General features: G+C 39.6%; 2 protein-coding genes across 5 annotated transcripts in view; both read right to left on the bottom strand.

The window, feature by feature from the left end:
• ahctf1 (AT hook containing transcription factor 1) overlaps positions 1-5,613 on the bottom strand; it is a 34,603-nt gene extending 28,990 nt beyond the window's left edge. For 2 of the 4 annotated variants that reach the window (XM_041782913.1, XM_041782932.1), the window contains exons 1-3: positions 5,384-5,613; positions 2,653-2,779; positions 1,983-2,133 (exon numbers count right to left, since the gene is read on the bottom strand). In XM_041782913.1, coding sequence (XP_041638847.1) covers positions 1,983-2,133; positions 2,653-2,773 — 272 coding nt within the window. In that variant the 5' untranslated portion in view covers positions 2,774-2,779; positions 5,384-5,613. The remainder of the gene's footprint in view (positions 1-1,982; positions 2,134-2,652; positions 2,780-5,383) is intronic. The other 2 variants (XM_041782904.1, XM_041782923.1) reach the window with 1 other exon arrangement.
• Positions 5,614-7,843: 2,230 nt separating this feature from the next.
• Positions 7,844-14,938, bottom strand: si:dkey-127k13.1 (PWWP domain-containing DNA repair factor 3A). The gene is made up of 14 exons (XM_041811797.1): positions 14,783-14,938; positions 14,151-14,300; positions 13,762-14,042; positions 12,533-12,794; positions 12,163-12,312; positions 11,990-12,060; positions 11,787-11,863; positions 11,529-11,589; positions 11,354-11,429; positions 11,199-11,249; positions 10,842-11,077; positions 9,013-9,237; positions 8,799-8,887; positions 7,844-8,716 (listed from the first exon to the last, which is right to left on the bottom strand). The coding sequence occupies exons 2-14, from the start codon at positions 14,155-14,157 to the stop codon at positions 8,623-8,625; spliced, it is 1,680 nt and encodes a 559-aa protein (XP_041667731.1). The 5' UTR covers positions 14,158-14,300; positions 14,783-14,938; the 3' UTR covers positions 7,844-8,622.
• Positions 14,939-20,771: the final 5,833 nt, after the last annotated feature.

Below are 20,771 nucleotides of genomic sequence, written 5' to 3'. Positions count from 1 at the left end.
GACTGCACTCATGTATACATTTAATCAGTGCTTCTCAGCCTTTTTTCAGTCATGTACCCCCTGTGAAGTGTTTTTTCAGCCAAGTACCCCCTAAACAGCGCAAAGCTTTTTGGCCAAAAAGAAAGACATTAAAGAGTGCTGTGACAGCCATCTGATTTATCAAACTTTGTAACTGATAAACACTTTCAAATAAAAAATATTAGAATTTTTTTCCATACATTTTAAATATCAAAAATGCATGTCTAAAGTCATGGCACATCTTCTCATCTCTAAATGTAGGAATTCAAATTAATGTAGCTAATGAAAACAGAGACTGGAAAGGCTTTAAACCCAGAAGTGCAAAACTCTGCTCGGCTGCAGTGGTCTCTCTGGAACAATTTGGAAATAAAAACATAGAGCTAGAGAGAACTTAAAACCTGTAAATAATAAAAAAAATATAAAAAAGACTTAGTGAACGTAGTTATAGATCAGCATTTCTTCACAAAAAATAAATAATTAACCGTTTTTTGAATGGAGAGGTTGTGAATACAGTGATTGACAGGCATGTGCCAGTGTGGGTCAAACCATCCTGCCATGGGGGAGACTCAGGAGGTTTTAGGGTCATTAAATTTAAGAGCTAAGGTCCTTACACTCTATACGAAATTTTTCATGCAAATTATTTACACAAAATATTTACATTTAGAACCTGTAGCAAGTCAAAGCAAGCTTCCACACCTGGAACATAATTTCGTAGCGCGACACTGCTGCGGATATTTAAGTAGCGCATTTGCGCTCATGTGGACATGTCGGGCTGCCTGTTGCCTGTCTCTCTCTCTACCAGGCTAAAAAAAAGAGGCAAAAACACAAGCACTGATACAGACAAGTATGAGGAGATATGAAACATCAGGTGGTGTTGGAGAGGAGGACATTTTGTTCCTCTGTCTGCCTTAAAAATCGGCACCACCACCACTATGTGCACTCCTTGGAGCGAAACTCACACAGCTGGAGCTGTTTCTAAACTAACGGGACTTTAGTGAAATATTTACCAACACAGCCTCCTCTGACCTCAGACAAACGACTTATAAAAGCTCCGGATCAACCAGCTAAATGACTCTCCGAACAGTCTGAAACACAAACAGGTGACCCAGTCTGTGCGCTGTGGAGAGAGTTAACTCCTCTCACTGCGAGCCTCAGCTGTGCAATATTATAACTCTTACTGATCATATTTGACATAGAATGAATGAAAAGTCAGTCCTTCCTCTTACAAACTTGGCTGGCACAGTAAATGAAACCATGAAACAAAACGGCACTGACGTCCTGGCTGTGCGTAAAAGTGCCGCGTTACGCACGGAGTGAAGGACAGAGAGGGACAAACCTCCTTTTATCTTCCGCTTCAATAAATATCACTGTTTATCAGAGGACAGAGAAAACACACCGCAGACGTTCGCTGCACGAATGTGATTTTAGAGTGTACGTAATACATTCGCAAATCCTGACATGCAAAGAAAGGCGCTATTTTTCTTAAATAGTCTGCATGTATTTTAAAATCTCGCCTACCCCCTGGAGTGCCTTCACGTACGCGTACCCCTATTTGAGAACCACTGATCCAAGCGCGTGCTGGCCACGGTTTTTGCTGGCGTCATCACAACGTCATATTTCGGCCTTGTTGTTTCTGTGATAAAAGTCTTTCGGCCGAAAACTGAATATGCACTTTTGGGCCATTTTCGGCCGAAAATTTTCGGTGGCCGAATTTTCGGTGCATCCCTGATTATTACCTAAAACTCTTTATGTGTAAAACTGTACCCTTTTGAAGCACTGTAAAGCCTAGCTTCCTTGCTGGTGCCTTAGCACGCTCTCCTTAAGGAGGTAACACACACTTTCTGGAGGCTAATACCACCACTACTGCCTTTAACTTCAAAAATTTCAAAATATACCTTTAATGCTTTGAGTAATATCCATATAAAAGAGTCTTAAAGAGACAGAAAGTGAAACAAAGCTCTGACCGTTTGAGCCAGCTGAAGTCCCTGGCAGCAAGGACAGTGGGTGGGTGCTCTCCTCCACCACTGAAGCAGTATGCAGAAAGCCGCTCTCCTGTTACTGCATGGACCACCTCCAGATGGGGGCCACAGGCCAGCCAGGCCAGCCCACTGCGGCCTATGGACACAGACAAGGAAGAGAAAAATGAAGGGGGTGAAGATCAACGAACATCACCAAGCTAGGCTCCTATTTGTAAAAAACAACCAAAAAAAACTATAATAATAATAATAATAATAAAAAACAACAGACAACAACTACACTTTATTAATGTGTGATCCATGAGATGTTTTGTCTCTAAATTGGTATCTTTTAAATGGCTTTGTCACATCTTGTGATTCTGCAGCTTTTTGATACTTATGTTGTTCAATGGCTGATCTGATTTTACTAGATAATTAAAACAGATGGAGTCTTCATGGAATCATCTTTATTAAACTCATTTTTAAACCATGATTGTGTCCCAAAACTTCTGGCAACATGTTCAGTGATAGAAAATTATCTGTACATCCAGTCTTGTTACTTTTCAACATTTTGACAACAGCCATGGCAAAGAATTTAGAATACAGTGTTCCCTACATAGTTTAAGTGTTTTGATCCACCCCAGAGAGAAATTATGATTGTTGTGTAAAATGGGCTTACCAACAGTGAATTTCCCATGTAGTACAGAGTCTAGAGTGATCTCATCTTCCCCAAGAGCATCTACAGTGACAGCTGGGAAAGGCAGCAGACTGCTGGTGACTTGGGCAGCCAGGTTGTTCATTGTTCACTGTATTCATAAACAAAAACAACAAAGGACAAACAGTGTGTTAAAGAGCAGCAAGTCATTATGATATTCATCTGCAGTTTGCTTGCAAAAGTACAGCCAAAACCATTTGGTCAAGTTTTCTGTTCCATTTCTTCCTGCTAGCCAAGTAAACATCACTAATAATAACAAACTGGGAAATACTCGCTCTACACTCCTCTTTCTTTACTAGTTCACTTCTGGCTGTATCTGTTTGACTGGGTTTAAAAAAAACAAATGGGCTCTCTCTTGTACAAACCACAGTTGCACCCCCAGTTGTCATCAGCAAACATGCTGTCAGCAAACTTGCTGACAACTGGGGCTACAACTGGGTTTGCTTTCAAATCAAGAGCAGCCCATGAAAGGCAGCTACACATCTGTTTGTTTGCTGGTTGGAGTGGAAGCATGTTCTGAACAGCTGGAGTGGTGCATTTTTCAAATACAGAAATAAAAGAAACATTCATAAATGTAAGTTTTGAATCATTCTCCTTTCAAACTGAAAATAAACCTGACACTTTAATTAATGAAATCAGAAAATAGCATTTAAAGCTTAACTGTCCTGCGAGATCACATCCTCACTTTATATCCTTGCATCTTTTCAGTGTTTTCTTTGTATGCACTTCTTTACAATTACAAATAGCAATGTTATACTTTTTTTTGGCACATGCTTTTATCCAAATCAGTATGTACCTGAGAATAAGTTTAAGAAAAGATGTTGGTAGGAGGAAACAAGAGCCAAAAACAGCTTCAAGTAAGGCCAGGCACAGGTGCTGACAGTGTACAGAGGCTAAGGGGAAAGCATAGATTTCAAATCCATCTAAATTTTCACAGTATTTGATTAAAGACCCTAATACCAACACTTTATTTATGTATGTTTGCAGTGAAAGTGCTCAGTGTTTTCCTTGTTTGTGTTCCTGCCACTTACAAAATTATTCAACAATTTTTAAATATAGATTTGCTTACAGAAGTTGTTTGTTGAAATTAGTTTTATTATCATTAGCTACCCTGTGTATATTTCTATACTTATTCTATATTTATTCTCTTGAAATATTGTTGACAATAACTGACCCTAGTCTGTGAAAGTTCATGCTGTCCCTCGGGCTTGTTTTGCCACTTATGTTCCAACAAGATAACGCTATCTCCAGCAGTATGTTGTGCACAGGGGCGCTTTCAGGCCAGCTCAAACTGAATGGAAACATGCTATACATATTCAGTTTGGAAAAAGGGCACAATACTGCCATCTGTGAGCATAATAGAAAGCGCATTTGATTCAAGTGAACTCCCGCGCAACAAGCCCGTCACTACGCAGCCACATGTCATGACGTGAGATTGAGCAAATAGATGTGCTAAAAAAATTGACGAAACGTACCGATGTGCAAGCATCACAGTTAACTAATTATATGACATTTAAGAGACTGGGGAAGTGATTTTAAATCGCCATTTGACATGGTTCAAATAACAAATCCAGCCACGACGAACACAGCTGGCGCTCACGTGTGTCAATACTAGAAAAGTTACGTGACAACTCCCCGCATTTGGAGCTCTAATCACTTGTCACCGCGATGAATGATTCCCATATGCATTCAATGAACCGATGGCACGGGATTTAAGCTTGGTATATATATCTCGACATCAGTTAGCTACAGTAAGCTCGTTCGTTAGCATATGATCCTTACAGGTTAGCTACAGTTGTTAGCGCAGCGTAAAATGTAAACAAAATGGGACAGTCATCTTCGTATGGCATGATGCATGCTGCCGTTTATCAAGGACAGCATTGATAAGTATTTATAGTGTTCTGTTGAAATTTAGAACTACATCAGGACAAAGTTGCTGTATTATACAAGTTTCCCAGTGCATTAGCATGCTACTCAGTTAGCTTGCAAGGTCATGCAGGATTACAGTTGATCTGAGTTCACCGTAATGCTAGCTAACCTAGCTAGCCATCATACAGGCGTGAACATTGATGTTTTGGGATGGCAACAGTTAATATTCAGAGCGGTGTCTTTAATTTAGTAATTTCAATTAACGCATAAACAGACCGACTAAACCACTGCTTACACTTGCTTCTGTATTTTCAAGCTGATATCTTGGTGATGAAAGCATAGTCTAAGTAGCTAGCTAGCTAGAAAGCAAGCTGCTACTTTCGCTAACGTAGCCATGGCGAAAACTAGCCGTACGGTTAGCTAAGTCTGAACGTTAGTTCTGCCAAGGTACACCAAGGTTTTGACATCAGATATAACATTGGTGTTTCAGTATTGCCAGGATCATTCTACAAGTTATATCGCGAGTTTCTAAATGTGGCCATTTAGTAAGCTGACAGAGATAAGTTTTAAGTTCTGAGCATGAACAGTGCAGACAGGCGTACTCTAGCTTAGTCTGGTAACTCTCAACAGACTAGCTTGAAGCTAGTGGCAAAATATCGTACATTTCAAATTTACTAGCAATAAGCTGTGTTTTTCGTCCAGACCCTTACGATGTTAGAGTAACCATACCCAGTTCTGTGATGGAGCACTGTTTGTTCTCCCAACTACGCAGGAAAACGTGATGCAGTGTGCCGCTAACGGCTTCCAACGTTAACGATATACTAACCTGCCCGATGTTCACGGCTTTATTGGAGCCACGGAGGTTTTCTTTTTCTGGATGGGTCTCTCGATTCCTCTTCTTCTCTGTCATAATCCGTTCGTTTTCAATGTACAGCCCATATGAACAGTCCTCGGGGCGTAGAGATTGATTTCCAACCACGGAGTACTTCCCCTGACTTTAGGCTCCTAAACCACTGAGCGCCATTTCCACGGTTGGACAGTGCTCCTTCTCATTCTTCCTCGCGGACGTTATTTCCGACAGCGCAGACAGAGCGCTGGCCTCGTGCTGCCTCCGTGGCCTAGGAGCTATTTTTGCTGAAACAACCGAAGAACCTATATGCGCAACACCTGATAATGCATACATTATACATATAAATAAAATGATGCAAGTACAAGAATTTGTGTCATACTTTATTATGACTTATGACATATTTCATCAAAACTAAATGTTTTGGTGATTTATCAGCCACTGTTGCAAAGCTAGATTTTTTTCAAACTTTTTGATTTATTGATCTGTATAGCTTCTCTCTCTTTGCTTAGATAATCCCATAAGACTATCTACGTGTATAAGGGACCCACAACATAGATGTTTTATGATCCTTAAAAAAGCAGCGACAAAGGACGTTTCACTAGTCTCCTATTGTGGTAGAGACCATCGTTACTGTTTAATACATAAACTGTCAAATTTCTCTGTATAGTATTACCCCTGCATAAAAATCAATCAGTAGTGCTTCCCTAAGTATACGCTGGGGCCTGCTGGTAGGCCCCAGACTTACTGTCGTTGGGCCGCAAGATGTCATTTACAATAACTAAAAATAAGAAATTGAAAAAGAAACATGACATGTTAAATGATCATAAAATACTTGATCACTACTAGGGCTGAACGATTTAGGAAAATAATCTAATTGCAGTTTTTTTCCCCAGTATTGCGATTGCAATTTGATATACAATTAGTTGTTTAGTTCCTCATTTCATGTATTTTCCGAAAAACACAAGCAATAAATCATCCTATATTTTAACCAACACAGTATTCGAGTAAGCAAGGGCTGAACAATTTTAAAAAATATCCAGTTGTGATGATTTTGACTCCTATTGCAAATTGAAGACGAATTTTAGTAATGAAGGGAGGGTGATAATTTTTATTTAATCCTCATATTTAATAAGAAAAACAGAAATGAGGTAGGATTTTTTTAGTAGACTATTCCAAAAAAAAATGTCACATGAATGATTGCATGATATGTAATGCATAACCTCTCAAAAAAAGTTTCAAACTGGCATTTTGTCACAGATTTCAGGTTAAAGAAATATTACAGCTTCTGCGATTGGAAAATTGCAGCAGGCCATATTGTGATTTAACCTAATTTTCGATTAATTGCCCAGCCCTAATTACTACTTATTGTTTTAAGTCTCAGAGTAAACAAAACAGCCAGAAGAACTATTTGTCACCTTTTAATCATTTATTTTGTTTGAAGTATACTACTGGTGTCATGGTTTGCCTGGTGCTGGATTAACTGGTAGCACTATATTTAACATTCTATGATACTTGCTTCCTGATTTAGGAATTTATCAGTCTTCTGAGACATTAATGCCACTTGGGAAAAGTTTTCTGGGCTACAAAGTACATTAAAAATATTAGAAAATGTGTCTTTGCAGGTTCCTGATGAAAACAAAATAAATGGCACCACAATCTCTTTCAGTGTGTGTCCGAAGGTTTCCTGGTAGAAAAAAGAAATTATAAATAGAACATAAATACTTGAGTCTCACGTTGTGGCTGCACAAGAGTTTTGATGGGCCCCAGAAATTTCAGGTTTAAACTGGGCTGCAGGATACCTCCATGGGGCCCAGGTTTACAAAGACATGATCCATCCAGAATATAAGCAATGTTGGCCCTTTTTACCCAAATACTCACCAATACTTGTTGAGGCAACCAAAAACAAAAATTGTATTTATTGTTGCACTTTTCAAAATGTAAACCAACTCTACTTAAAATGGTATAAGCCTTTACTTTAGAGATATTAACAGTGTGGGTTTGTCCACTGGACTAAGACAGTAACACCAGTGTATATTACCATGCTAAGACCTGCAACACTTTGGTTAGTCTGTTTTAAGCTTACCGGAGCCAAATCTTCAAGGTAACGCTAACCAGGGTTGCTAGCACTAATGCTACAGATCCAATGTGCATGTGGTGATGTTGTTAAATAACATTGAGGGAGGGCCAATTCATTGAGTCTTGTAAGGGTCCAGCCATTTCTGTGGGCAGGGCTAACAGCAAATGGCAAAACTTGTAGCCTTTTCTAGGATTGTAAGTGAAAATGTCAGTTAACTATCTGGTTGGATTTTCTTTCTGATACAGCAAAGAGTGGACTGCTTCACCTTATTATAGCGAACATTTTCAGACAGATCAATGAAAGAAATCTGAAATGCACATTGCTGAATTTAGGTGTGTGGAAAGACAGAAACAGAGAAATGTGACAAAATACATTTATTTGGACATTCATGTACTTTGGCCATATTTCTGATTGTTGTGCATGCTTTTGCTTTTGTGACCTCAAAATCTCAAGTTCAGTATGGCCTAGTTAGACGTCATGATCAATGAAATTTCAGGTTATTCTGATAAAAAACATTAAACAAAGAAAGTAAAATTTGTGGATGAAATAAAATGTAGTGTCTATAAAGCTGTTTGAGATGCTGCATGTGTAAACATCAAGAAAAAAAACGTTTGGCTCAACATTAGCCATCAAGACAGACTATACCATGACACTACCCAACACATCAGCTGTGAAAAAAAACACAGGCAGTGCAGAAAATAACAGCAAGGTGTCATGTTAACAATGCATACACCAAGGCACTTTCATATTTCAATTCTTACACAGAGCTCTGAAAAAATTAAAGTCATGATACCAAAAATGCATAATGCAGACTTTTTCTCTCAGTGCTGAGCTCTAATGAAAACCTCTAAGAAAAAAACAACACACATACAAATCACACATCAGAGGCGGTCTGTGGGGTATCAAGTGGAGTTATATATGAAATGAGTTCATCAGATCATTTTTGATTTTTGAGTGCTTAGCATGGCACAAACAGGATGCAACCCAGCACTTTGGTAGTATATCCTTTAGTATTTGGGGAAAAAACTGGGAAAGACAAACCAAATCGCTGTCACTCACAATTAACATTTATTAAAAGAAAAACACTAAAATACAAAAATAGTTCCCTTTATTTAACAAGGCTCTGCTGTGAACTCCCCTAACCAGTGGCATTAGAGGCTAACACAGGCAAGGTGTTCTGATTTTGTGATTCCATCTGCCGTTCAATTCTCAAGTCAAACTCTTGTCTCTCTCTGAAACAGAAAAGAAATTGAAGACAAAAGTCAAATATATATTATATGCTATTATATAGGGATTTACTCTCTAGTCACATACCTTTTGCTTATGCATCTGCCTTTCAGGTATTTTTCCTCTGCTTTTTCCACCGAGACATTTTCCACCCCAGCTATGGCATAGATGATGGCCTGCATAGTGGAACAATAATCTCATAACAGCTTCACTACATCAACCCTGAACTGCATAGTACAAAACTAATTATGTGCTCTAATAGAATTAAAAAACACACCCAAGCACTTAAGTTTAGGCTCACCTCAGGAAGCAATACATCCATCACAAACGGGATTCGCTCCATGGAATTTAACTCAGCCAGGCGGGGCTGAGTAGACAAAGCTGTTGCATAGAGCTCATTTAGGTACTTGTAGACACTGTCTAACTGTTGATCATCTTCCAGATATACCTTCACTACTCGTCTCCGCTGATTGGCATGCAAAAAGGAGTGAAGCCATCGGGACTCCTGCTGCCCATGGACAACAGCCTGTAAGGAGAAAGATACAATGAGAGGACTTGATTATCCAGGGCTGGTGTACTGCAGGTTTTTTTTTTAAGAATTCAATGTCAAATATTAAGCATGATCATTTTTCAAAATCTCTGTAAAATTTCCATTACATTTTCACAGAGGATTTCATTAGTCCATCTCGCACTTATCAATAGCAATGACTCAAAAGCAGGCCTGCCCACAGAAAGCCTCTTTACATCCTTTCTTCCAAATAACCACATACTTGTCAGGGTTAATCTAGCCCTTCACACATTGCAATTTTGCAATAATGCTGTAATACAGTTCCTCCTTTGTTGAGCTTTTGGACTTGCATCTGTAACTATGTAATATCAGTGTCCCAGTGTATAAACTTAAAATGAGTTGTTAAGCATGAGTAGCTGGAGGAGTAAATTAAAAAAAAAAATGCACAAGCTCCATGTATTCAAATTCAGACACTCAGAGTGCTGCTCCAATGTTACACATTTCCAGTGTCTCCTCCCTTCCTTCTCTGTTATGACTTCCAATGGCAAACTCCGAGCACTGGCCAAACAACTTCCCCTGACTATTCTGTCTCCATACAAAGACAAAAGGGTGTAATTATGTTAGTGTGCTGCCTGTGTTTGGAAGGCTTTTGTGGGAAGGGCTACATAGGAACAAGCATACAAACACAGAACTACACTTTACAGTGCTTCAAGATTCTCAACGTCTGAAAATGTTTATGCCCTTTGTGGCAAATGTACTTCTGCACTTTCTTTTAGGTTTCACTTTCAAATATAGCTAAGATGTTAAGCTTATGTCCGGAACAACCGTGACACATTTTAGATGTTTGAATCTTATATCCATATATGAAAAATGAGTTATTTATTCTTAAGAGGGGGTTTTTATGTTAATAATACTACATATTTTGACATCAATATCTATAAAATATATGCTTTGTTGCTTTTTAAAGGAATAATGTTAATTTTGGTTCAAATAATTATTGTGTATTATTATTGGCACACATTTTTTTAATGGTTTCCATTAAAACACAGCGGCTTGGACCCAGAAAGCTGGATATCAAAGGGTACCAGCAGAGAAACTTTGTCTTGAAGTCCAAAGCTAGCGCTGCTCTGTGCTTCTCCAGCAAGCCTGAAACATGCTCCGCTGTTAGCACTAGCCTTCGAACTTTCTGCAGCTGGATCCTCACTTGCTTGTTTCCCGTGCCAGGGCATATCTGTGCCGTAATTTGTTGCTTCTCAAAATAGCTTTGTTTGCGAATTGTTTCAGGATGAAAAAATTGGGTTTTGTGGTGAAAAGTGAAAAGTTGGGAGCGGGAACTAGTTAACGTGCGTCTACTCCATCCTTCGCACAACCAAGACCCAGAGTACTTCTAATTAAAACAATGGAGTATATTTGAGTGAGTTTGTTGGCAAAAAAAATATAGTATCATTTTATCAAAATATTGCAGTACAAGTCTCTTTTTACCCAATCCTTTAATTATTCTTATTTTATTTGCTTCTTTCTCTATCAGCCTGCTTAACTACATTTCTTTCAGCCTTTACATGCAACTTGTTACCATAACAAGAGATTTAGTATAAAGTTGACTGAGCTGTACTGAATCATACCAGAAGCCGTGCTTCCACCATGCGCTGCTTTACGATGAAATGTACAAGCTTCTCATTAGCCCGGTTGTGGGCAGCAAGACTCCGGTCTGGCAGCAGCCTCTTTGAGATCCTGCTGACCTCCTCCTGCTGTTCACTAAAGCTATCCTCCTTATCAACCAGAGCCTCCAACATCGAATCGCTGGCGATGGTAAATCTCTCTGAGGCATCCTGAGGGTATTTTCTCCTCACCGGATAGCCTACAGCGGTAAAAAACAGAAGGTAAAGAGCAGTGTCAGTAACACGTAGGGCTGCAGGTGAACTCAAGTTTTCATTCAGCTTAATTATGTGGTGCCATGTTAATTATAAACCCATACTTACTCATATCATGGGCACAGTACTCAATGAAGGAGCCAGAAAATGAGCAACATGCTACAAAGACAAAATATGATTAATAAAACGATAAATATGTGACATAAGTACAAGGTTATTTTTACATAATGCAAATACAAAAGCATAAAATTAACAAAACCTACCAAGCCGTATTCTGTAGTCTGTTATGAGCTGCAGCGACCACTCAAGTGCAGCATTATAGTTTTCTTTGGCTTTGCACTAAAATGTGATCAGCAAGAGAGACAAATTGAAACTGACATCATTAGGACAACAGCATTTTTATATATATTTCTTTTTAAATTTATGAGCTGTTATTACCACCAGATCTTCAGCTTCTCCACAATCAAAAGGCTTCAGGGTTTTTAGAGGAACGGTAAACCTGTAAAAACACAACATATGTCTACATTCGCACTGTGGAAGTGCATGTCTTTTCACTAGTTTTCATCTAACCCAGATAACCAGGGACTGTTTCTCAGATCAGGGAGTGCATGTTCAAAAACTCCAAGTTCTAGAGATCCCTACAGCCCTACAAGTTTATCAATGTAAAGTCAATAATAAATTAGCAAGCAATAATACCCCTTTCTTTCGTAAATCTTTGGGTTATCGATGAACAAAATGCTGGCTTTCTTCTGCTTACGGTTCACACTTTTCACCTGCAAAAAAAGAGAACATTTTCCAACAATTTAAAACATAAAAGTTCAGATGTATTGACAAAGGACATTACTATTTTCTGGCTATGCATGCTAAGCCTTAATAAAAAACATTTCATCTGAACTCACCAAAGCAGGCCAGAAGGGATAATTTCTTAATTTATACCACACAAATGCTCCCTCTGTAATAGCTGGTGGCTCTGACAGAGAGAAGAAACAAATCGTCTTAATATACAGCATGTGTACACAATCCAGTTACATCAAACAGGGGCTATCTGCATTCAATCACTGAAATCTCTCACTTTTGTCCCCCTGCATCAAGAAACTTGGAAGCTCCTCTTCCTCCATCTCATCACTTTCTACATCTTCCTGGATGGACAAAGACAACAGCTGATGCTCATGGTGACTCAGCTCTATTGACAGATCTGAAGAGAGTAAAGCCTCGTCTTTTTCTAGGAGAATGGGGGAAAGTGGAGCAACAGAAACAAAATTAGATTACAAAGCATCATTCACAATGATTATTCAAATATAAGCTGTTCTATGTTAACACTACAAATACACACACAGTGTATACCATGTTCAGGAAGGATACTGTAATAACTTGGATTGTGAAGTTGATATTCTCCTATATCAAATTAAGTACTTGGTGATCTCTTGTGAGAGAGACAATACCTTCCTCTGCACCATTAGAAATCTCCAGTTCAAATCTTGGTCTTGAGCGCTCAGATGGTTTAGAGGTTATATCCTTCTGTAAAGTCCCTGCTTTGGTCTTTCCTGTTCTGCCACGCTGGCGCTTAGCTGGTGCACCTTTGGCATCACTGCACGTCTGCTCCTTTGACACCCTTTTTCTAACTTTCACAGGCTGGGAAGTCTTATTCTCCCTGAGTCTGCTCTGAGATCTTGATTTCAAGCAGGGTGAATTTGCCTCTGGTGTCTGCAAGGGGGCAGATGCATAGAAAGTTAGAGAGAAGAATTTACAGGGGCATCTAAAAAATTACAATAAAGTGAAAAAAGTTCAATTTTTCCCATGATTTAATTAAAGAAGTGAATTCCATATATTCTAGAGTCATCTTATATTCATGGAAAGTTGACTAGAAGAGAAAAGTTTGGTAAGAAAAGGTGCACAAGCAACAGGGACGAGCCCAGCTTTCAGAGAGACTGTCACACTAAACAGATTCAAGTCCAGAGTCAACACTGTCAGGTGTCTACCAGGAGATTTTAGAGCACTTAATGCTTTCATCTGCTGAGAAGCTTTATGGAGATACTGATTTCCTTTTCCAGCAGGACTTGGCACCTGCCCACAGTGAACACAAAACTACCAGAAACAGTTTTGCTGACCATGGTATTGCTGTGTTTGATTGGCCAGCCAACTGGCCAGACCTGAACCCCATAGAGAATCTCTTGATCATTTTGAAGAGGAAGATGAGAGACACCAGACTCAACAATAAAGAAGAGCTGAAGGCTGCTATCAGAGCAACCTGGGCTTCATAATGCCCCAGCAGTGCCACAGACTGACTGGCTCCATGGCATGTCACATAGATGCAGTAATTTGTGTGAAATGAGCCCCAAACAAGTACTGAGTGCACAATAAACTTTACCAAAGATCAACATTTTGTATCATAAATCATTTTTGGGTGGATTTATGGTGATATTCTAAAATTTAGAGATGGTGGATTTTTGATTTTAGTAAGCTAGACACTGTAATTATCAACACTTAAAAAAATATTTCACTAGTATGAGACGTTTCTGGAATACATGGGAGTTTCACTTCTTGAGTTAAATTACAGAAAAAAAGAACTTTCTCATGGTGTTCAAACTTTTTTAAGATGGTCCTGTATTTTTGAATGCATGGGCTGAGAAACAGATGGACTCAAATGCAACATTGAAACAGGATAAAATACCTTTAACGGAGTGCATTCCAGTTCCAGCTGTTGGGCTGCTGTGGGGAACTTTGAGATGTCAGTGGAGGAGCTGTGGACAGGTGTGGAGGTCAAGCAGGCTTCTGGAGTCTGTCTTGTTTGTCCTCTACTCCTTTTTGGAGTCTCTGGTAAGGCACTTGAAGCAAAAGCATTGCCAGGCACAGCCTTTGATTTATTTGTATCTTCTGGTAAAACAGTGCTGGTGGTGACTTCCTTTGTTGGCGTCCTTTTAGGCTTCCCTTTTCTCATTTTCCGAGATCCACCTGAAAGATAGTTCAAATAATCCTTTACTGCCTGCTTCTTAAAGTTTGTAAACAGACTGACCAGGCAATATTTATGAAGAGAAATCACATGGTAACATGTTGAGTGACCTTTCATTGTTGTCTGAAATGGCGTGGTCCTCTCTCTTCCTCCCCTTTATTACAATATAACCAGCAGAAGTGCAACGATCTGACATTTCAGGCTTGTTTCCTTCGACCTGGGACTTCACCAGGAGCCTTTACCAGGGCTGCCAGACTCATCTGTCGGATAAGAAAGACGAAAATGTAGGCTTATCTGGCATAACAGTTTACATTTCCCTTGAATTCCCCTCAGAATTAATAAAGTACATATCTTTCTATCTTAACCGTTTGGTCAAAAGTATTCGAAAGTCTGTCGGTATGGAAATGGGGTCAAAAGTTCACAACGGGCTAACGTGAGTGAAATATCTCCGTAATGCGATCTTTTACGTACAGCTGCGACTCCTCCGCGCCGTTTTTCTGCACCAAACAGTGCAGCTACCGTCTTCCAACGTAACCCAACAAACCGTTTTTAACAGAAAAATGCAGCCCCTAAAACTACGGTAAGTAATCCACTCAATGCATATCACCGTATAAGTGGCTAGCTAACACGGTGACAGAGTAGTAGAGCACTGACAGGGACTGTTTGTTGCTAAGTCAGTAGCGCTAACATGCATTACGTTGCATAAATAAACATAAAACCAAGTACTAAGGTAAATTCTTACTTGACGTCGTGACGCACGCTGTGTACAGGTGCGGGCAGCTAAAAGCAGGCACAACCAAACGCAAGAGAAGTTAACTTAGGGCAGACGTAGTCTCTAAACCTCCGAACTATGAGACACTCTTCTTCCTTTTTCTGTGCACAGCATAAGGCAGTCAGCAACCGGGGATACAGTGCATTACTGCCACCTACTATGTTGGAGTGTGGACAGGAGTAGCTCTGTCTATCCCCTTTACACATCACACAAGCACTGAATGCTGTTTGACTGAAAGATAAAAACGCTTCCCATCTCAAGATAGATTATTGTTTATTTAGGACACTGTTTTATTAAACCTGGTGTGTCCCTTTAGCCAAGATGGCTTAAACTCTGCCGTTAGCTGCGAAATGGTGTCATTCTTTGTTTTCATTATCCAAACGAAGGTTAGTTTTTTTTTGTATTTCGTTTTCACTTTTTCAACTCCATTTCAGTTTAGTTTTAATTAGTTTTTAACACTGGTTTGTTAGTCTAGTTTTTATTTTTGCAAAAATGGTTCGTTTTAGTTTAGTTTTTATTAGTTGTAATGGTAGTCTGTTTCTGATACATGTCAGGGCTGGGTGATCATCAACATATTCAAACAGGCTACTCTTTGCTTATCACTTTATTTATTTATATAAAGTTGATGTTTGAATACAACTCAAGACATGAAACTTCTGCTCAACCAATCAAATTAGGCCATTTTACTCTTCCCCAGACTCCGGTGTAGGTACCAGTCAGTATGGTTGTGTCAAATACTAAAACTAAGGATATTTTGTCTCCATTTCTATTTTATTTAAAGGGGACATATTATGCAAAAATAACTTGTCCAGGCTTTTCTAACAAAAATATCTGCCCTTGGCCTGTCCACAATCCCCTCAAGTACCACAAACCCCCCCTTTCTCCACCTTTCAGAAAGTGCTGAAGCCATCGACAGTAGAAAGAATTGGACAAACCCTGTGTGACCTCAGCCGTCTGCTTACAATAGACGGACTCAAACAGCTCTTGAAGCCAATCCACGGAGGCTTCCATATTGAAATCGCGGTCTCAACTGAACTTTGGACCAACCTAATGGCGAGTCCACTAAGCTCGACTTCCTGTCAGCTTGCTAGCTAGCATTCTGGTTGATAGAAATGAAGCGTCTGCGTTAAGCTATCTGTCAATTAAACGAGACAGGCCAATCAGTCCTCAGTGAAGTTTGTCCTAAATATAATCTAAACCATTGTGGTACCAAAAAAATTCATCCCCTTACAGTGAGAGCACAAGAAGACATTTGCTAATGAGACACGTTTGGTTTTTTGAACCAGGCCATAAACCAGTTTATTTCTAGTGTAAAAACAGGCTTTTTAACAGGTGTCCAGACAGGACTTCCGGTGTTCCTGCAGCCAGGTGCATTGTGTAGAATTTGGAATTTTAGCAACATCTAGCTTTCAGATTTTAGAATGAGCCGATCTGTTACCAAAACATCACATCACTAGGTGACGAGAGCCTGTGAAGACCAAAAAGGATCGTGAGCCAGACATCATTTACAGCAGTGACGTGGTGGGGGTTTATTCATTCATTTTTGTAACCATTATTTTTTTAGATTATAGGTAAGTCTTCTTCTCCACCTGCCTTCCAGGTAGCTTTCAGGACCGGCAGGCAGGTTCGTATTTAAACATCGCATTTCGCTCTTTCTGTCCCCAAAACGTTGGCGTAGACAACATGGTGGTTCGTCATGTCAGCCTCCATGAGGGCGACGTGCAGTAATGTAAATTTAAAAAGCTTTTTTCTAATTTTGTAAAAAGAAAATGAAAGTTTAAAGGGGATGTTTGGGCACTTATTTTAACATACTTCACATAAATATATAAACATTATATCCCATTTACAACGTTTCTGTTCGATGAAATGCAGCCAAATTCTACACACTGTACCTTTAAGGGGACACTTGTTGTATTGCAATTTTTTTGCACTTCCGCATTAGCTTCATTTTTCAGGACTGGAGGTTGCTGCTTGGCTGAAACAAGCCGTTCTCAGATTTTACTTTCATGACCTCATGTGGGGAGTTAGTACCCACCCCCAGGTTTGGTTGGCCCTTCCTGCTTGGAAGAAAGTTCCACACTCCTGCTGATCTTCCACTCAGCTGCCAGTTGAGATGTTGGATATCTCAGTAGGTTGCCCTGCTGACTTTGGTGTGGAGATTGATGGTTCAAGTCCCAGTCAAGTCCTTAACTTTGGATGAATGTAGGCATGTTTACATGGACCACTTGTACTCGGAATAAATGACCGATTGGAATGAAAATGCTTCATATACACACTCCATTCGGAATGAAATCTAGGGACGGTGATCATAAACCTTCCACCTACAAGCGCTGAAGAACTCCTCTATTGGATTCAAAAATGGGGAATATGCTGGAAGGAACCGCATTGTCATTCGAGGGTGTACTGCAAACCACTCATTGACAAGGCGAGAGTGGTGGAACGCCACATTGTCCCAGATAATGACGAAGAGTGGCATGCCAGGCCTCAACAGCCCTCTCTCCTCAGGTGGGATCAGCCTGTCATGAAGTGCATTCAGGAATGTTATGAGGCGCTCGGTGTTGTATGGGCCAATAGTGGGGATATGGCATAGGACACCATCATTGGAGATGGCAGCACACATGGTTATGTTGGCGCCCCTCTGTCCTGGAACTGTGATAGTGGCCCTGTACCCAATGAGGTTCCTTCCACGTTTCCTCACTTTACAGAGATTGAACCCGGCTTCATCAACATAAATGAAGACATGATGTGCCCCCTCAGCTTCAAGCTCCATTATTCTCTAAGTAAAAAAGGGAAAATGACAATGAAAAGTTACTCCAGCTGACTCTAACTGCATGATATGACAAGTCATTACAGTATACTGTAGTAATGTTTCCTTACCTCCACATATTGGCATCTGGCCTCCTTCACAACATCAGAGTTCCTTTGAAATGGAACTTTATAGAGCTGCTTCATGGCCATATGGTTCCTTCTTAGGATGCGGTCAATTGTGGTCACACTCACGTTGTTGATGTTCCTAAACATGCCCTGATCTGCAATCACTGCTGCTCTGATTTCACGCAGCCTTATGGCACTGTTTGCCACAACCATGTTCACAACGGCTGCCTCCTGCTCAGCACTACAAATTCTCCCTCTACCACCAGAGAATGGTAGCCTTTGGATTCTGTAAAGAATACATGTAATGGGAATGAGGAAACAATTACGTAAAGTACATCACTGAAGTTATTTCTGTATGTACTGTACAGCAAAATTACCTGTTTTCCTGCCGAAAAATTCTGACAATGGATGCATCAGTGTTTCTGTTTAGAACAGGTTGGACTCTTTGTCCAGCCTCTCTAAGTGAAAGGCCATGATTGATAATGTGATCAATAACAGTTGCCCAAATTTCATCAGAAACCTGAGCCCTTCCAACTATACCTCCACCTCGCACTCGGACCCCTCTTCCTCTGACCCCTCTACCTCTTACTCTCACTCTCATCTGCCTTAGACCTCTTCCATCCATGTTGGCAAAGTACAACACAGACGCACCTTTTAAGGCCTGCAGACTGATTGCTAATTGAAGATTTGTTTGAAGGAATGTCAAACAGGTGCTTCAGTGATTTCATACTGATGTAGGTAGTTTCTAATAGTTAGGAACAGATGGTTTCTGTTTGGTTACCACAGCTGAAACAATGGAGTTTGGACTGCTTGAATGGCATCCGTGTTAACTGTTCTGCAAAAGGGTGGGGAAAATGTGTCAATCCAATGAGAAAAGGTTAAACCATTTGCAAGAGGTGTCTTGTGCTCTGCTAAGACAGTGATGATGAAAACTAAGTGGATCCTAGTTTCTTTAAGCAGGTCAAAGCAATCAAGAAAAACTGTAACAGGGGAAGCACCAGAAACATCAGAACCGTCTGCAGCACACAGTAAAGGTCTATTTCTAAGTACAATAAAGTAAAAATAAAGATAATATGAAGTACAACCACAAGTGAGTATACAAACCAATATTTTCGCGTGGGGATGAGTTGGAAAAAAAGAGTGAGCGATGTGACGTGTAAAGCAGAGTTCCTTACTTTTATCCCAAAATATTTCAAGATCAGAAAGCTGAGGGCCAGACATTGGATTTTTTTCCACCCATTACACCATTAAAATGTCTTGGGTGTTCGAAGATATAATCCAAACAGGACAGGCAAAAATGTGCTATGTATCACATAGCTTTTTTTTTTTTTTAGACTCATAGAGCTACACCCCTCACCAACTGAGTTAAAACTTGACTTTAAGGCACGTATGAGCCCTACAGTCATTCTTCTGCATGTTCGTTCTATCAGAATTCCCCTTACACCCCTGCATACGTCATGAACTGACCCATCTCCGTGCGTAATTTTGGATGCCTTTTAGCGCTGCACCAAGTCATAGAACAGCCTGTGTACAGATCAGGATTAAATCTGTAGTTATAAAGAATTTGTTTTTTATAGTTATGAGAGGAATTTTTACCATTTGATGAGACCCGGAGTTAAATACACCACAGGATGCCCGTTTAACGTAAGTGATCAAGACCATAATTGCACTTCTTGTTGACATAAAATTATATCGTATGTAAATAAATTTAGCTGATATTAGTTTGGCACTAAAGATTTTTATAATAAGGGGTTAAATCAGGCTGAAACTGAACTGAATCACTCACCAAAGTGAGATACGATGTCTGTGTTTGTGGCTGGTGGACTATTACGCAGGGAAAGTATTTGCTATCCTGAGAACAGCTCTTTTTATCCCCCACAGATAGAAGTTTGGCTGTGTGCTCTGCTGTGCGTCTTTTTATGATGTTCCTCCTTGCTCTAAAGACAGTTCAATGTACCATAGGCTATTTAACTCATTTATTGCATCATATTACGACCTTTCCTTGCTATAATTATAGATACATCGAGATAAGTGAGTGGAAATGTGTATTTGAAATACGTAAATATTGAAAATTAATATAAAAAAATATCCATCTTTTTCCCCAAACGTCTTGCAGGCGAGATGACACCTGCTGGCACCGGACCTGGCCCACTGGCCGTCATTTGGGGATGGCTAGTGTAAGTCAGGCAGTTTGTTTACAGGTGCAGAAGAAGAATTTCTTCTTCTACGGCAAATTGTCAGTAGGTTTAACGGTGGGACGATAAGGCACATGTCAGAACATTTGTATTCAGATCAGATTGAGATGCCTGAGCACATGTATCTGAATCGGATTGTATCTTCTAGCGTCCATGTGTACAGAGACGTTTTCATCTCTAATCTGATTGTGAAAAAAAAGGCTCATGTAACTGCAGCTAGTATCTGAAAATTGTAACATCAGGAGTGCCACATCCATTTCGTGAAAAGGGTGTGGTCAGGGGCAGAGTCAAACAGCTCATTAACATTTAAAACCACAGACACAGAAATGGCTCGTTCTGAGCAGGGCTGAAACAGAGGGGTTTAAACATTCAAAAATCCAGTACTGGAGTGTTTTTTCAGCAACAAACTTACCAGACATGTTTTGGGGACCTCTGAGACCAATATAAACTTGTCTTCAAAGGGTAAAATATGTCCCCTTTAAGTTAGTTTCGTAAGTGCACTATACAGTTTTAGTAAGTTTTTGTTTTTTGTTAAAGTTTAGTTTTTATTTAGTTTCCATTAGCTACAATGATTGTCACATTTTAGTTTTAGTTATTTAGTTAGTTTTAGTTAACTATAATAACCTTGATCTCAACTGTGCAGTTTATTTTGAATATACCTTTCACTGGGTGACATGACTACTATTCATAAATGCTGTTAAACATAGTAGGTATATCACAACAATTTTACTCTTAACCCAAACATTACAAGTAATTATAGTGGTCTGAGAACAGAAAAGGTATAGGTTGTTATATAAAATATTTTTAGCTTTTGTGACTAGTTTATTATTTCTAGTAAAATTATCTTATCATTGAAATACTTGGAATGTCAAAAATGAAGCCTTGGAATA

The sequence above is a fragment of the Cheilinus undulatus genome, linkage group 1 (assembly GCF_018320785.1).
Source record: "Cheilinus undulatus linkage group 1, ASM1832078v1, whole genome shotgun sequence".
Taxonomy (NCBI): domain Eukaryota; kingdom Metazoa; phylum Chordata; class Actinopteri; order Labriformes; family Labridae; genus Cheilinus; species Cheilinus undulatus.
This window is presented reverse-complemented; position numbering and strand designations above follow the sequence as displayed.

Coding starts and splice junctions, on each gene's coding strand:
- si:dkey-127k13.1 (XM_041811797.1), bottom strand. Junction 11,590..11,786: donor AAGATTTACGAAAGAAAGGG/GTATTATTGCTT, acceptor GTGTTTTTACAG/GTTTACCGTTCCTCTAAAAA. Junction 11,078..11,198: donor GTACTGTGCCCATGATATGA/GTAAGTATGGGT, acceptor TTACCGCTGTAG/GCTATCCGGTGAGGAGAAAA.